The sequence below is a fragment of the Zootoca vivipara genome, chromosome 5 (assembly GCF_965207765.1).
Source record: "Zootoca vivipara chromosome 5, rZooViv2.hap1.1, whole genome shotgun sequence".
Taxonomy (NCBI): Eukaryota; Metazoa; Chordata; class Lepidosauria; order Squamata; family Lacertidae; genus Zootoca; species Zootoca vivipara.
Genome location: NC_142588.1, coordinates 70,162,089 through 70,180,608, shown reverse-complemented (window position 1 = coordinate 70,180,608; position 18,520 = coordinate 70,162,089). Strand labels below are relative to the sequence as shown.

Genomic DNA, 18,520 nt, shown 5'->3' with positions numbered 1-18,520 from the left:
CAAAGCTACCTCACTCTTTTATACACAATAATAATTTATTATTTTTGGAACCTAAAGAGTTCCAAGGGGGGAAATACAATGACCTGATCACGTTCTAGCCATAACAAATGGAAGGGAGCAACTTTTCATTTCTTTTAATATTTTAAATAAGTTACTTGCAAAATAGAATATTTATACATACCTCCTAAAAATTCGTGAAGTTTTGTCACATAAGCAGCATAACTTGCTGACTTATTTTTGTTCAGTAAAAATTCCAGTGCGGTATCTGGCTTTGGTGAAATCATTAGCCCTACACATACACACACAAAAAGGAAACCAGGAATTAGCTAGCTGCTAATTTATAACTCTTCTCAGAAAGAATTATTCTGACAGATAAATCCCTCCCCAAAACGTATTTATCTGGACTTTATAGAGATCATGAAGGAATGACCTGTCCACCTCTATTGTACATAATGATCTGAAAGTAATTACAGTATTTAGGTCACTTTTAGAAAACGTATACCTCAATAGTCAAATGATTTAAATGGCAGCATTAGTTTTACTGGTTCAAGATTACATTTCACTTTCTACATTTAAGGTGTGTCTTTTTTATGCAAGGGTGATAATAGAGCAATCCAAGAAACAGTAACTTCAATCAAATCAACTCCCCGAAGCCAGTGATAGTGAGGCCCACAGAACACCAATGCTGCATTCATGTAAGACACTGAAATTGAAGCCCTAGCCACACTAAGCATTAGCCAGTATCTTACTCTGTTTCAAACTTGTTTGCATGTATTTGTTTAATGGAGGGCTAATGCAAGTTGAGTCAAGATTTCAACATTGGGTTTAGCTGCCCAGTCCACATACCACGCAGTGTAAAAATTACTAGTCCTGCTTACCCCCACTAATTACTCTCTGTGGTCTGACACCACCTTATATCACCAAAGGAAATTAAGGCACATGAGAAATGTTAAAGAAATAGGCAAGTGGGGCCCCATAACAAAATGGTGTGTGGTGTGTGTGACTCTGAGTCTGTAGCTAAAGGGCTTCAAGAAACACTGAAGGCAGCAACCACTGCCTAACTTGGGTCTTACCTCATGTGCAATTTTTTTTTTAAAAAAAACATTTAGAAAGTACAACCAGTCTGCATAGAAGTAAACAGAGGGTGAGGCTTCTCCACACAACTAATGCTTTTATTTCCCTGGGCAGAGGTCCGAGGGAGCAACTTAAGTAACCCCACCTTTGGCGTGCAATAATAGTGGACTACATTGCAATGCTGCTGTACACTACTCTCACCAAAGTCCTCTTACCTGGAATAGAGGCATATTGGTGAGCTATATTGCATGTTGTTATATACTATTCTATAGGCCCAGCTTGCAGTGCATGGATAAAAGCAATGGATAACACTGTAGGGATGTTGTAAGGTACTCTCTCTTCTCCAGGCAATCCCCCCGTCAAACCCCTGCAGGGTCGATATAAACTACTCAGAACCCAAGCTGCAGTATTCAGCCCCCTACCTCTTAAGATTAGGCAAGCTTCAATTGCGTTGTTATTTCAGAGCCTGTTTTAAAAGTATTTGTTTACTCAGGCTTCTCCCAATTATGAACTTAACTACCCGAGTTCCCTGGGAAGAGGGATTGGTGGTTAAACTACTCTGGCAACTGTAGCTCTGTAGCACCCTTAAACTACCATTCCATGCAGATGTGACCAACATAGTGTCACCAAATCCTTATGAGGCTGTTCCCCATCCTATTTTTTCCTAACTTTAAAAAAAACTTCTGCAAAGCATGGGTGCCTACCATTTTGGCCATATAATGGCAGGCATTCTCCACTGACATGCAGAAACTGAAGATGATTAAGATATTGGCAAGTGCTGGTTCACACTATGCCCTGGCATGTAGCCTCTATGACTGGTGAATCTGTTCTTGTTCCCGTTATTTCCAACCACAGTTTGGAAGATCATAATTGTTTCTTGTTAACCGACTCATTGCACCAGAGTTGGGAAAAGAAAAGAAAATCCCTAACACTGTGAATTTAGGTCCAAAAAGGGATATGGGTTTATCTGTAAATCAGAACCACCACTTTCCCCAAATTAAAGACAACCAATGAAGTTTGCATTGTAATACGTAAGGAAATGCATGCCTCTGTTCCTTATCCCATGTAATCACTGACCAGATCTTATTTTGTTTTCATGTTTAACTTGTGTCAACTGTTGTAAGAAAACAGCTGCCTATCAATCTGCTTTATTTCTTTTGCTATTTTAATGCTTATGTCAAGGTCTTCAAATGAGTGGCAGCAACAAGCGCAAAGAAACCTAGAAGTTCAGAGTAATGCTGGCAATGGTAAATGCTTCCAACTTAAGAAAACTGCCTATTATAACAAAAGATCTATTGATGTTCGAGTCTGAATGCAAACTTTATCCAAGAAGAGGAATGCACACTTACCTGGACTAGAAATGCGGTCACGATACTTTGGTATATCATCACGCAATGTTTGAAGCATAACCCACATTGTGAATGTAAAGAGTGCAGCTAAGAAGCCATAGAATACAAGATAAAACAGCAGAATTAAGCCTGAAAAAAAGCACACAGGATGTAGAAGTTAGCAATATATTTAATGCATCAATACAATACAATACAATACAACACAACATACAATCATCATTACTATTAGCGTTAAACAGATCAATTTCCTGCAAAGAGATGTAAAGAGGTACATATTTAACTGATGCCAAAAAGTGAACACGGATGGCACTGTGGTCTAAACCACAGAGCCTAGGGCTTGCCAATCAGAAGTTCGGCAGTTTGAATCCCCGTGACGGGGTGAGCTCCCATTGCTCAGTCCCAGCTCCTGCCAACCTAGCAGTTCGAAAGAATGCCAAAGTGCAAGTAGATAAATAGGTTCCGCTCCAGCGGGAAGGTAAACGGCATTTCCATGCGCTGCTCTGGTTCGCCAGAAGCGGCTTAGTCATGCTGGCTACATGACCTGGAAGCTGTACACCGGCTCCCTTGGCCAATAAAGCGAGATGAGAGCTGCAACCCCAGAGTCGTCTGTGACTGGACCTAATGGCCAGGGGTCCCTTTACCTAAAAAGTGAATAATGTTGGTGCCAGCCATACCGCCAATGGAAAGGAGTTCTATAGATGGGGTGCTACCACAGAGAAGACCCTTTCTCATATCACCACACTGCAGAGTTCACTCATTGGCAGGACAGCAAGAAGAGCCTACCATATAGATCTAAGCATATGGGCTAGCTGATGATACAGAGAAGTGCATCTTCAGGTATCTGGGTTTTAAGTTGTTTAGGACTTTAGTTTATGGTTAACATTTGCAAATAGGCAACCAGTGAAGATGCTGTAAAACTAAATGCAGCTTCTGAATCAAGGGTATGCCCACAAAGCACATTACAGTAATGTATATAAAATACTATGGCTAGCCTATCCCCACCTAGAAAGGCCGTAGCTGGTGAACTAGCATTTATAGTAGTAATAGCAGTGGTAGTAGTAGTAGTAGTAGTAGTAGTAGTAGTATTGTTACTGATGCTACCTGGGCCTCTAGTTATGCTGCTTACTTCAGCTGAAACCTGACACTCACCATACTGAAATCAACAAGAACAACATTGCTTGAGCTAACTTTTAATATTATTTCCCCTAATCCCATACTTGAAATTTCAGTTTTTGAAGCTGTATTATTTACAAATGATTTTGTAGTACGGTAGATGCAGAAGTAGAAAAATTTCTGCTACAGCAACATTCCCTGACTATTGTGCATACCTTACCAACCAACCTGGTGGGCAGAAATAGTTTTGCAATTAAATTAAATGCAATTAAATGCTATTGGGCAAGATGAACACCAAGTTACAACACTGTGTTATCTAGCAGCTCTGCCACTTGGTTGCCCCAACATGAAAACATAAGCAGGTTTTGGGGAACAGAAATGTATAAGGCAGCACCATTACAATTGCAGTCTCCTGCCCCCCACTGGACATGCAGTTACCAGCACATCTGCAACATATCTATTAGCACACATACAGTGGAAGTAAAGTACCATAAGCTGCCTCCACCATACATGTGTTCTGGAACATATAATAAGGAATAATATTTAATATGTTGTTTGCTCAATAACTTGTTTAAGGAAACATTAAATTCACAGGGGTAGCCGACATGGTACCCTCCAGATGTTGCTGGCCTATAACTCCCATGAACCCCTGCTGTGGATAGTGGTCAGGGATGATGAGAGCTGTTGTCCAACATATGGCAGGCACCACATTGGCTCCTGGCTAGCACAGGACTTGAAGAACCAGATATGGCTATTTCCTCTTACATTGCTTTCTTGGCAAAAATTGTTCTTGCCCCCATCCAGCTCCTAATAGCCCTACTGCGAGGAGGAAGGGGGAGTGTGGTGGTACAATGTGGAGCACATGTCTTTTGTCCACTGGAGGAGGGAACATTTTCATTAGAGAAGATCATATAAGAGAAAGTGCTGCAACTCCATCTAATGCAACACAGAGATCTTCTACCCACAAAACATACTTAAATATTCAAATCAAGTGTATTTAAGGTAAATATTCTTAAAAAGCAATATATTAAAAAGTTTGAAAGCACAAAAAAATGAAATAGGCAGACACAGATTCTACTCAGAGTCTGATAAAGACAAAGCAAGATGGCCATGCAGCTGTTTCTTGGAGCCTTGAAGGGCTATTATCAGAGACAGCAGAGATAAGATGAGTCGGGTTATTGTCTGGCCTTGACTGCTGTTTTCATCACATGCTCAATTCCAGGGGGGAGGAAGAACCAGAAATGAAAGGAAGTTGATGGTATTGTACTATGGCAACACATATGCTTAATTACTGGCATGTATGTGTGTGAGTGTGCCTGTGTGTGATTGCCAAGTTTGCAGCTGTGTATGACTCTAGTATGTGTGCACAAGTTTGCAAATGTGTCTAAGCTCCCCAAGAGGTTGGCAGCCCCTGCAATAAACTATGATTAATGTTACCTATGGCTTGTTTATACAAGCCAGCTTGATCACTCATGTTTTGAAGCTGACTTGTTAAAAAATACATTTTGCTGGTGCAGATGACACAGCCAGCTGTGGTTAATGAAAAAAACAAAAACCTCCAAACTCTTCCTCATAGCCATTCCAGGGGAAGGCCGTATTCCAGGGGAAGGCCATAGCTTAGTAGAAGAGCACATGATTTGCATGTAAAATGCCCCAGGTTCAATTACTGGTTTCTCCAGGTAATGCTGGGAAAGACTGCTGCCTGAAACCCTAGAAAGTCACTCTCAAGTCAATCTTAACAGTACTGAGATAGGTGGACTAATGGTCTGACTTGGTATAAGGAAGTTTCCCATGTTCCTATGAGAAGCGAGCAGGGTTTAGTATAATGTTCAGCTGCAGCTGTTTGTCAGTCATCCAGGTGGGCCAGGAGTACAAGCTCATTCATACACACCTGCATACGTTATCTCTTACAATCTCCCACCTTCAGAAGGCTGCATATTGCTTTAAGTATGTTGTAAGAGCTAGCTAGTGTTGCAAGGGGAAAACTCAAAAGTACCCTGGTTTGGTTTGAAGACATTTGATAGGTTGTGGTGTGTTGTTTCAGCTTGTGCTGTTTAGGTGCCTTGAGTTCCCCCACTGCAAAGTTTTGGAATCTTCACTGCTACACAAGTTTTCACTCTATAGTCTAGCTCAGAGATTTTCAACCTTTTTGACTCTACAGCTCCCTTGACCAACTACTACACTCTTTCTGTGGTTCCCCTGTGGGGAAACATGCTCTGAGTCTCAGAAGCCCAGTTATGTCACCCATTACCTGCAAAGCTGGCAGCCTCCCTTGTGGAGTGTTCCCGCAGCCTCTTCTGCTCCTCTCCTTGGGAATACTCCAGGCAGCCACCACCTCTCTGAGCCATCCCCCCAAGAGAGGTGCCTCCTCACACCGCCCCACAGGGGCCCCTGGGAACACAATGCCCCCAGCCTTAGCAGCCCCATGGAGACTAGCCAAAGCTAAACATGTAGCAAACAGCCACACAAGCCTTTGGGGGGAAGAGATGTGAAAGGGCATCAGAAGAGGGAGGGACAAAGGCCGGTGCTGCCTGTGGCACCCCTGACTATCATTCAAGGCAACCCAGGGTGCCACGGCACACTGGCTAACACCACTGATCTAGCTGCTGTTCAGCATGGCTCTGGGAGCAGTTTACAAATAAAAACATTAAACGTTTTTTGAAAATCCAACCCACCAAGCTGAAGCAGGCCGTTCAAAATCCAGAATTAAATCAGAATTAAAAGGGGCTTGTGAAGAAGGCGCAGCAGAGACTGTATTTTTTGAGAATTTTAAGGAAAAACCATCTTCCACAAAAGCTGCTGCTTGCCTTCTATCACTGTGCCATACAGAGCGTGCTCACGTACGGTTTATGTGTGTGGTACGGAAGCTGTACTTCCCAGGACAGAACAGGGCTGTGTAGAATTATTAAAACAGCAGAGAGCATTATTGGCTGCTCACTCACCACCTTAGAACAAATTTACACCACCAGGTGCCATAGAAAAGCACTAGATATATCAAGAGATCCAACGCACCCTGGTCACCATTTCTTTCAGCTCCTGCCATCGGGACGGAGATATAGAACAATGCAGGCAAGAACGAGCCGTCTCAGGAACAGTTTCTTCTCTAGAGCAATTTTGGCCTTAAATGGAAAGCCCGGACTTTGAAGTCATCTTATTTTACTTGTTATTTTGTAGTATATTTACTGTTTTTAATTAGCTTTTGTAATTTTGGATTATGCGGAATGCTTTATCTGAGTGGATGTAGCAACCGAGTAATTTCGTTGTTCCCGCAAGGGGACAATGACAATAAAGATATCTTATATCTTAATTAAAAGACCTGGGCAAATAAAAATGTCTTCTACAACAACAAAAATTGAGGCAAGCCTCTGTCTCCAGCCATCACCCACTCACTACAGTGAGGGTGGGGGGATACACAATGCAGGGCTTATGAGACCCATCTTAATGGTTAGCATACTGACTGTCCTTTCTTTTAGGAAAGCTGTAAGGGAGATCTGATAGAGAATTATGGAAGGTGTGGAGAATGTCCATTTAGACTTTCCTCCTGCCAACCTAGCAGTTGAAAAGCACATCAAAGTGCAAGTAGATAAATAGATAAATAGGAACCGCTATAGCGAGAAGGTAAACGACGTTTCCATGTGCTGTTCTGGTTTGCCAGAAGCGGCTTTGTCATGCTGGCCACATGACCTGGAAGCTATACGCCGGCTCCCTCAGCCAATAATGCGAGATGAGCGCGCAACCCCAGAGTCGGTCACGACTGGACCTAATGGCCAGGGGTCCCTTTACCTTTACCCTCACCTGAGGCCATCTAAAGAAGTTGAACGCTGGAAGCTTCAGGACAAAGCAAAAGAATTATACACAGTGCTTAGTTAAAACTACCGGTATGGAATTTGCTAAAAACAAGATATAGTAATGGTAACCAACTTGGGTGGGTAATGGTTTTTGTGTTTTTGGTTTTAATGGTTTTTGTGTTTTTTTAAGGTTAAGGCTATCAATGGCTATACAGTGGTGCCTCGCAAGACGAATTTAATTCGTTCCACCGGTCAATTCGTTTTACGAAAAATTCGTCTTGCGAAGCACCTTTTCCTATAGGAATGCATTGAAATTTAATTAATGAGTTCCAATGGGCTCCGGGGGACTGGCGACGGTGGCGCTTGCTCGCTTGGCTCGGGGAAGCCAGGCGGCGGCAGTGCTAAGGCAGCTGATCCTGGGCTGGCCCTAGGGCTCCTGCGCAGCGCGAGCAGGAGAAAGTGCGTGGCAGCTGCGGTGCTGAGAGGGTTGATCCGGGCCGGCCTGAGGGTGAGCGCCGCCCAGGCGGCGCTAAAGCGGCCGATCCCGGAAAACTTGCAAGACGGAAGAGTTTTGCGTTGCACGAGGGACTTGCAAGATGACAAGGTTTTCTATGGCCGCCGCTTCGTCTTGCGAAGTGCGGACATAGAATGTAGCGCGGGAAGGCGGCAAAGGAAGATCAGCTGTCAGCACGGGAAGCTGACAGCTGATCTTCCTTTGCCACCTTCCCGTGCTACAGCTGGTTTCCCAGGGCTTGCCAGGGGGGACGGAGCCGAAGCGCGGCGGTGTGGGGGCTGCCCCCGCTTGTCTTCCCCTTGGCTCGGGGAAGACAGGAGGCGGCAGCCCCGGCAAGCAGCGCTGTGCTTCGGCTCTGTCCCCCGGAGCCGAAGTGCAGTGGTGCGGGGGCTGCCGCCGCCTGTCTTCCCTGAGCCAAGGAGAAGACAGGAGGTGGCAGCCCCACTTTCTCCCGCAGCGCTCGCCCTCCGACCAGCCCGGATTGGCCCCCTCAGCACCACAGCAGCCGCCACGCGCTTTCTCCTGCTCACCCTTGGGCCAGCCCGGGATCGGCCGCCTCAGAAGGGCTCTTCTTATGTAGCATTTGTCATGACGGAGCAGCAGTACGCACCTACAATTTATAACCCAATACACACCACTTATTCAAATTTTGTTTAATTTCCAAGCAAAGGGTCTGCTGGTTTCTCTTTAAGGTTTCCAGACTCCAAAGAGAGCAGGGCAATTAAAGGCACAGAAGTCCTGTCCTCTATTGAGTCTGGCAACCCTAGGAATTGATGGGGCTAGTACAGAATTTAATATTTAAGCATTCCTATTAGTTCTTCTCTTTGGATACTGAAGATTTTGTAAGACAAGTATATAAAGAATTGGAGATTTAAGTAACAGAAGAGCCTGAAATAGCAACTACTGGATAGCCAACATGATGGACTCTAGTTGATGGTTGATCTAATTCAGGCATCCCCAAACTTCGGCCCTCTAGATGTTTTGGACTACAATTCCCATCTTTCCCAACCACTGGTCCTGTTAGCTAGGGATCATGGGAGTTGTAGACCAAAACATCTGAAGGGCCGCAGTTTGGGGATGCCTGATCTAATTGATCATCTTTCCTGATTACTGGTCATGCTAGCTGAGGCAGGCAACGCATCTACTATTGCTGACAGTAAAATGTATACAACATTGGTTCAGAGAAGGAAAATTAGGTGGAATTTGTTCTTCGCATTTTGAAATCGACAACTTAACTAACATGTAACTATTGCATTTATTGTTACTGATTTTTAGTGGGAAACTAACAGTCTTCCTGCCCCCTCAAACATCCATACACAATTCCTTCCCACAAACTCCTGTCTAACAGCTTTCCATAAACACTGCTCTCTACCACCTCAAATTATTCAACTCCCTTGCCTCAGGCAGATGGTCTGTTCTTTGCACTCACCCCTAATCATGCCTTCAGTAGTACAGTAGTAGTAGTAGTAGTAGTAGTAATTACTATTATTTTATTATTATACCCCATCCATCTTGCTGGGTTTCCCCAGCCACACTGGGTGGCTTACAGCACATCTAAAAACATAATAAAAACGTCAAGTGTTAAAAACATGCCTGGCTACAGCCCAACAGGAACCATTTTTAATACTAAGGTGAAAAGGCCAGTAAACATAGTATTTCCTTCCATAAAACCCCACTCCAGGTTCTGCTCCCTGCCACCAACTCTCTTTTAAAAAAGCATTTTTACCCTGCTCTTTAACTGAAAATGCTCCCAGAGAAGCTTACAAAAATCAGAAATAAGGTTGTAAGGCAGGTGGCAAGGACTACCCAAAAAACATGACACAAGGAAAAGAGGATAGAAATGAAGGGAGAGGGAGGGAGAAGCAAACTCAAGCACCAGTTATTAAAATCAGCTTCAATGCAGAAAACAGCATCTTGCAACTTCCTTTTCTTTCCTAGAGAAAAAGAAGGGGAGAAGAGAGGCGACAGCTTTCTGCTCCAAGCCCTTCAGGAAAGGGAGGTGGTTTGTGACAGGAAAGAACAGCAGAAAAAAGCATGCATGAGAAGGATATAAAATGGTACAAGCCGCTCCTCTGTAGGATTGTGGGGATATTTATGATGCTCTAACATACCAGCAGTTGCTTTTTTTAAAAAAAAGGTAGAGCTGTGTACCTCAGCAACTTGCTGGAGGTTCATCTTGAACTTCTGAACACCAGAATGAAATGCACGATCTCCATGGTAACTGTGGTTGTGCAATGAGCAGTCTCAGGCTGGTCAACATATTTTTTCTCATTTCCCTCTTTTTCCTCAAGTTCACAAACTATTATTTTTCTGAATACCTGCTGAATCTGCAAAATTTGCCAGAATCCTCAACTTTTCTGTGGTGGCCCTCTTTCACTGCTGTGTTGGAAAAAGTTCACTACTGGATACAGCAATGAAATAATGATGGCTCTTGCATAGGATGTAAAGCATCTCTCATGAAAGCTCACTTTTACTTCACTGTTTACTATATGTCTAGAATTGTACTTATAAACGGGAATTGAAGATAAGGGTATATTTAAAATTTAAAGTAATTTAACAGTTAAAAGCTGGCTTTATAGGTCAGAAGCATCACCATGAATTATGTTTAGAAGCAAACTGACGGTCCCTAAGCTCTTTATGGTCTACAGACTCCTGCAACAATCCAAGGAAATTACCAAAGTATGAACAACAATGCCAAGATCCTTGGCCTCAGGAAGGCACACTGCAACTCAGATGTTGTCAATGCAACTCTTCTGGACGCAGTTATCTGTGTATCTACAATAAAAAAATATTGCAGCTTGCAAACTCCCCACTTCAAGGGAAATGTGACGCCCCCCCCCAAGCCAAAACAAGCGGAGAAATTAACAACAGGAAAATAAGAGGAAAGGCTGCATTCTGAAATGGAGCATACATAGCTCCGCTGCTATCCAGACAGATGGTCAGCTTTATTAAGTAGATCTTAAGACTTTCCAGAGGATAGCTGTGTTAGTCTGTTGAAACAAAAAGTTTTGTGAAACCCTGAAGGCAAATAAATTGTGGACTAAGCTTTCATGGACTACTACAGCAACCGATGATGTGGATGTAGTCCTAGTCTTTAAGGTGCCAGGAGACACTCTGTAGATCTTGGAAGTGCACTTTCATTCCCTACCAACAAATGTTTGGGCTTGCATTCTTCGGCAGGCAGTTTCAACAAGAACGTGAAGAGTTTTGCATTGATTGCAGAACAATGAAAACACCAGTATCCTATGGATATATGTAATTAATGATAAAAAGTCACGAAGACCTATTAATTGGTTTTATCAGTCCTTAGGAACACAGGATTTCTGGGAGGTGGGAGGAATCCACTGCCCTAAAAAGACTGAGATTTGATTTAGAATGTTCAACATTGGTTGGCTAAGAAGGGGAGGAAATGCTTTGAAGTATGCCAGGTTAATTTTACATGCTGGATAGGTCTGAAAAAATTGCCAAGAGTATTGGAACGGAAATATTTGAGATAGATGATTGATTGATTGATGATAGATATCTCATGCTGAATGTGGATTCAATGTTACATTCAAACAAAATCAGAACTTTAGTTATTTTTACTGAAATCCTTGTAAGCAATAGCATACTTTCCTTATATTAGTTAGCAAAGAAAAAAAGGAGAAACTGAAAACTGTTAACATAGTAATTCTAGCTTGCTCGAGGAGCTCTGCATGTTGGTGTGTGCTTCCTAGGAATCTCCTGGAATTTTAAAGATAGATTTGACAGTTATTGCATCCATGCAATACTTTGACATGTTACTTAGTTAAGCTACTAATTTTGTATGACAAATCATTTCTCAAAATGGATGCTTTAATGCAGTGAAGTACAGAAGACACGTCACTGCTTACTATATAACTTGGCTGAATCCATCATCATGTGAATGTGTTCAGCTTGTGCAACAGGAAGCCACCTTCCTTTCCTCCCCCTACAGTTCCCCACAGTCCCACCCCAAAATCTGCTCTACAGTATAGGGTCTCTTAAACCTCTGGAGTGGAAGTGAGGGGCTGGGGGGGGGGGGAGAAGAGGAACGGAAGTCACATGGCACAAGCAGAACTCTGTTCCACTAATGCACAGACACCAATGGAAACTATCTTTGTGGGATAGCATCATCTACTGACCAGGAACTCCACAATCAGGAATTCAATGCAGGTGACAGAATGGGAAGGACAAATCACTCCATACCCTCTGTCAGTCTACCTGCCCCCTGCTGGTAACCTTTTCCTCAGCTTTATTCCCTTGCACCCCAGTCTGTTTGTTAATAGGCATTTTAAACTTCTCTGCTAATAGGCTAGTATCTTGCATTTCGATACTAGTCACAGAAACAGCCAGTAAGGACACATGGACATCTAGTCCCCTAGCAGGCTAGTAAAAAAGAGATAGGAAAGACTGCAGGTGAGTAATTTTTGCAGGCTTATTTACAAGGCTGTACCACACACTTCCCAAATTTATACAAGATTCCTGAAAGACTAGCAGTCTGTGCTGCCAACCAGTATGCTACAATAGGCAGAGAATTTGGAGCAGGTACATATCAATGCCATTTTCCTCTCAATAATCATAGTAGCTGAGCTGAAATGCTGCCTTTGCTCTGACACCCTTTCACCTTAAGCAATACTTCACCCAAAAGCCATTACAGTAAAACCCAATATAACAGCTTTGGCGTCTTTCCAGGTAAGTTTATTGGACAGGGAACATGCAGTCTTTACAACTCCATAACTTTACAAATGCCCTAGGTTGGGTACAAATGTCCTTCCCTAGTACCGGTATATTATGGTAACTATAAGGAAGTTACCTTTCCCATGATCTAGCCTCAGGAGTAGAAAATTTTAAATAAAGGTCTTTAAAGCAGCAACTTAAATCACCATTGAGAACCACCATTTAAATCACTTTTCCTCTTTATAACTCAGGTATTTCCTAACCAAAGTGCACTTTAAAGGGCAATTCAGACACTGATATACAGATAGTTTTATACTATCTAGGAATTACTTTTTTAAAAAACCACCTTTTTTGTTTATACAGCCCATATGCCTTTTGGCATGCAGTAATTGCTGGGGGGTGCGGGGGGGTTAAACCACTGAGCCTAGGGCTTGCCGATCAGAAGGTCAGTGGTTTGAATACCCCGCGACGGGGTGAGCTCCCGTTGCTCGGTCCCAGCTCCTGCCAACCTAGCAGTTCGAAAGCACGTCAAAGTGCAAGTAGATAAATAGGTACCGCTACAGTGGGAAGGTTTGCCAGAAGCGGCTTTGTCATGCTGGCCACATGACCTGGAAGCTGTACGCCGGTTCCCTCGGCCAATAACTTGAGGTGAGCGCCGCAACCCCAGAGTCAGTCACGACTGGACCTAATGGTCAGGGGTTCCTAATGGTCAGGAGTCCCTTTACCGTTAATTGCTGTTTAAAGATGAGAACAAGGGCGCCAAGCAAAAACATTTGCATGGAATTGATATATGCACAGGTATTTCCAAAAACAAGTGATGGGAATTTAATGGATCAATATCTTTCTGCAACATGTAAGATCACCATTCAAAAGTAACACTTCATTAATCATTTTTAGACAGCAAACTTCCCATTAATTTGTAGGTAATTTACTTGCAGACATTTATCTTCCCCGCTTCTAGCCTGAGATGAACCCACAGGGAATGGGCCCTCTAAGCCCAGCTCCCTATACACTCACTTTAGGCTTCAGGTTGGCCTTGTGCTTTCCTTCAACCACTTCACATTTCTATCCCTGGGGATCTGAAGGCTCATGCCTGTGCAGCACTCAGCACCCTTTAATTTTTGGTAGATGAAGGAAGCAGCACTTGTTCCAATGATTGGCTGGTAGATTAATTCATAATTTGAAAAGAGAGCACACTGAATAGGTCAAGCACTGGGCACTATCAACACTGTAGGAACTCAAATAGATAATGCTGATGAGGTACAGGAAGTTATTTCAAGAAGCCAAGTACACTACATGTAACTTGCAAGTTTCTGGCTCCCAATATTAACCACATGATGAACCACAATATTAGTCGCACCTGCTGTGCAAATTTCTGATTGGTCTAAACCATTTATCTTTGTGTTAACTGGCTTGATCATCCCTTCAAAAATAATCAATAAGATGTCACACGCAGTTTAAATCCTTTCATTTTATTGTACAGTATTTTAAAAACTGTGACCCATATAACATTTTGCAACCTCAATATTTCATCCATAACTTGGATAATTGTTTTCTCTCAAAGTATAAATAAAAATAAAAATTCAACCTGCAGTAATATGCACAAAGAGCTAATGTGTCCGGCATACAGTGGTACCTCTGGTTAAGAACTTAATTCATTCTGGAGGTCCGTTCTTAACCTGAAACTGTTCTTAACCTGAGGTTCCACTTTAGCTAATGGGGCCTCCCGCTGCCGCCGGACAATTTCTGTTCTCATCCTGAAGCAAAGTTCTTAACCTGAGGTACTATTTCTGGGTTAGTGGAGTTTGTAACCTGAAGCGTTTGTAACCTGAAGTGTTTGTAACCCGAGGTACAACTGTATGACAATATTTATTGGAATTTTGGGGGGGAAAAGGTTTTCTGGCAAAAGACCTGTGACCAGTGTCCTATGACCAACGTAACACATGACAATTCATTCATAGATACCCACAAATAAATGCCTCCAAAGCAAGACCCTGTGCATATGACACTTTAGTATACATTCACAAATTTCAGGTCATCATCAAGTCCATAGGGGAACTACTAATTTATGCTTAACTGTGGCAACACTCTAATTGTTTCTTTTTAAACCCAACATTTATCATCATGTTCCCCTGTTTAGGGAAGCTTTTAATGTTTAATAATTTTTTTATTTTAATACTTCTGTTTGAAGCTGCCCAGAGTGGCTGGGGGAACCCAGCCAGATGGGCAGAGTATCAATAATAAATTGTTATTATTATTATTATTATTATTATTATTATTATTATTATTATTATTATTATTGGCAGGGGAGAGAAATGCCACAGGAATTCCCTATGTTTGTGGTGTTTATTTTAAATTACATTAGAAATTTCAGTAATACTTTTGTGTTCAAGGCTGTCTTTAACCTTTTACAGAATTCCCTGAAGCATCTGCCCCAGGCCCACAGCTGCAATAAAATATGTCTCTCCCGTATTGGTATCTACAGCCACAGCAGGCACTGTAACTCTACAAGGGTTTGACTTTACCCCCAATGGTGCATTCTTCCTTTGCCAACCAACTCTTCCCTGAAGCAAGGCAAGAAACCTTCTGCTCTTGAGGTAAATTTTTGTATCTCTAGATAAGACTCCACCCACCTGTCACGTTTTGCCCACAGGGTGACCCTGATAAGGATCTGGCCTGTGGAACCAAAAAACCTCCCCATCCTAGATGAACTTATTCAACCTAGCTAGGGAGACCCAATCAGGCTGGCCTGCCTCCATGATGAATCTGAGGGAAATCATGGTGGGGTTCTAGTAGAGAAATACAAAGTCTACACTTTTCTAAACCATACCAAATTTGAGTCACTGATAATTAACCTAAAAAGATATCCAATTGCTAAACATATTAAAACATAAAAATACTATCTTTCTTCTAAAAGCAATAACATCTTCTAAAAGCAATAACACCCACCTTATCTAGTGGGCCTAATGAATATTAAATTGCCAGGGAAGAAATTATGACTTTCCTAAAAGGTGGTTTAAATGACACTTGGGACAACACATTTATGTGATGTAAGTTTCACACTGTGGTGTTACATTGATGAAAGCAAATATTGCATGTGCATTTCAGGTAACATTACTTTTTAAAGTGCTAAGAACTTCAAAGAGAACACAGTTAAAAATACAGATATATCTTTTTATTTGGAAGCAGGGGAGTATGTTTTGTGACCAACACAGCACACTCAACTAACTTAAGTTTTACTGCCCTAAGCTAACCCAATTTTGTTCCTACCATAACATTTCTTGCCAATTCACCAAATGAAAAAACAAAGCTACCAACACAACAAAGGGTCATTAAGCTATTGCCTATTTTGTTGAAGAGATCAGTATCTGAACTTTACAGGGAAAAATTCTGAGTCATCTCGCAAGTTATTATTCTGTCTGTTTTACGCACGTGAAAAATGCCATTTGGAAAAACTGTTGCCAGATAATGAAACTCTGAAAAACATCTTTAAAATTATATGGCTGGCATCTGTCTGTCTTGGGAGACAATGGAGGAGTGTGCCTTTGGGGGTGAGGTCAAGCTGTTGGAAGGTTTCAGCACCTGCTCAGGCTTTCATGGCATTATACCATCTCTCTTTAAATCCAGTAATACATGAAAAGTATTTTTATGGATTAAATTCATATTTCACCTGAAAGGGACCTCATGGATCACCTAGTCCAACCCCCTGCAGTGCAGGAATCACAGCTTACAGAATTCCTGACAGGTAGCCATCCATCTGAAGGAGAGTTCAACACCTCTGTTCCAAACCCTCCTGAACCAAAGAGGATCTAGATGGCTCTTGTAGAAGAAACATTCCCATTAGGAAACAAGTAACAAGGGGAGCCCAGACCCCTGTCCAGTGCTGGATGCAGCTCTAGCCACAGAGCTTCATGCCTAAAGCAAGGAGCTGCAGAGGCTGGTGGCCAAGCCAGAGACTCTTATCTGCTCCATATGCCCCACCCAAACCCTGGGAGCACTCCCAACCACTGCACTGGCGGAGCTCTGAACAGATGCAGTAGGCGCTCACTTCTGCAACATGTTGGGTCAATGGCAGGCAAGCTGTTCCCAAAGCCACAGAAGCATGCCTGCCCCTCCCCCCCTGCCAGAACAGCAAGAGGAAGATCCCCTCAGGAACCTGTGTAACTCCTTCATCTGCCTTCATTTAGGTTCATGTATGGGGACGCCTTAATTTTGGCACTCTAGGAATTACAAAACTGTAGCAACTGTGGATGTAAAAAATTGTGTTTTTTTAAGAGTACAGCAAACACACACACATTATGGCATGGTTAGAGCAAAACAAGTTACAGCTAAAAGAAAAGCAGCAGGTGAAAAGCTGAACTATGACTTGGGCTTCCTGTATGTCCTCCAAGACTGAAAATTGTGCTATGCAATACACCTCAAGCATTTTGACTTATACCCTTTCACAGAGTAAAGATTGTTTTTAATCCTTCCCCACCCCCCTGCGCCTTGACTCTGAGTTTCTCCTTCCCCACAGATCCACAACAGCAGCAGGAAGATCAAAAGTGGATGAAAAGATAACAGAGCTGGGAAGTTGGGGTTCATTAACTCATTTACTGTGAGATTTCAAGGGATACACAACCCCTGGCTGATAAAAAAAATTATCTTGGCTATCTGCTTTTCTACAAGGCTGAAAATATCCACTAAAATAGAATAGCCAAGAGGAATGGCTGAAAAAAAAATGCGGGGTGGGGGGCCTGCAGTAGGAAAGTTAACATTGTCTCTTACACAGTACTGCTTAAGCAGCACCCACAACCTGCATATGCAGAACCTCAGGACTTCATTTTCTCATCTATACACACTACAAGTTTGCAAATGAAGGTAAATTGCTTTTAGCCATAAGTTGCTTTGGAAGCATCTTACACAATGATAGGAATGGTTGAAGTGTTTAAAATAAATGAATCACATTTTGAGGTTTCAACTTCATAAATCCAGATAAGCCAAAAGCTTCTGGAAATTTTCCCTTCTCCATCAGAGCTGAGAACGGTTTCAGTTTATACGGGCAAAACTGTTTTCCTCCTATGAGGAATTGTTTCTCTCCCCACCTTCTGTAAAAAGTGTATTTTGAAAATTCCAGTTAATTAAAAAGTGTATTTCGAAAATTCCAATTAAAAAGTGTATTTTGAAAATTCCATAAATTAGAATCCCAATTGGATTCTACCCATCAATTCAAAGTCTGTCTCTCTCTCTCTCTCTCTCTCTCTCTCTCTCTCTCTGTGTGTGTGTGTGTGTGTGTGTGTGTAAAATGTTCTTTAGTCATATTTAGAAATATGTAGTATTCTGAACTACTCAAATAAACTTCATCATTCAACTTTTCCATGTCTGCATGTACAAGAGACATTAAGCATGAATTGTACTCTTCTAAAGTGTCATGGAATAATCCCTCATCACCAATGCCAGCAACGTACATCAATCCTATCGTAAAACTTGCCATCACTTTAAAAAAATACTGTAAAAATTAATAATTATCCAAAGTACTGTTTGTTCTTTAAATTATAAAATATCATTTCCCCAAAGTAACAAATTATTCAAACATCACAATATAAACGTCCCAGTCAACACAGACACAGACCAACACTGCTTGCACAAGAAGTATGATAAATTACATGTTAAATGTTTAAGTACTTTTCATAATTAGTGGAAACAGCATGCATTCCTCTGTCCTCATTTTTTTACCACTTCCCATTTGCTCAACCCACACACTTGAAAGAAACCTAGTGATTGGTGTGCCTGTCTGAGAGGAGTGGATAGTGGAAATTTCCTCTCCACTCTTCATTTCGCAAAGTAACTAGGAAGATTTTATTTCCATGTGAATGAAGAAAGGCTCACAACACAGCCAGCCCTCTTCTGCCAGACATGTATATTGTCATTTGGGTTATTCTTTCTTATTTCACAGTGAACACTGCACTGTACCCAACAGTCAAATACTCATTGACTCGAGTTTGCTACACCTCAACTGTTTTTAT

At 42.1% G+C, this 18,520-nt stretch overlaps 1 protein-coding gene across 1 annotated transcript in view; it reads right to left on the bottom strand.

Moving 5' to 3' along the window:
* The window catches only part of ATP1B3 (ATPase Na+/K+ transporting subunit beta 3), a 35,986-nt gene that overhangs the window by 15,936 nt on the left and 1,530 nt on the right, over positions 1–18,520 (bottom strand). The window contains exons 2-3 of the mRNA XM_035132995.3: positions 2,424–2,552; positions 182–289 (exon numbers count right to left, since the gene is read on the bottom strand). Of these exons, the coding sequence (XP_034988886.1) occupies positions 182–289; positions 2,424–2,552 (237 nt within the window). The remainder of the gene's footprint in view (positions 1–181; positions 290–2,423; positions 2,553–18,520) is intronic.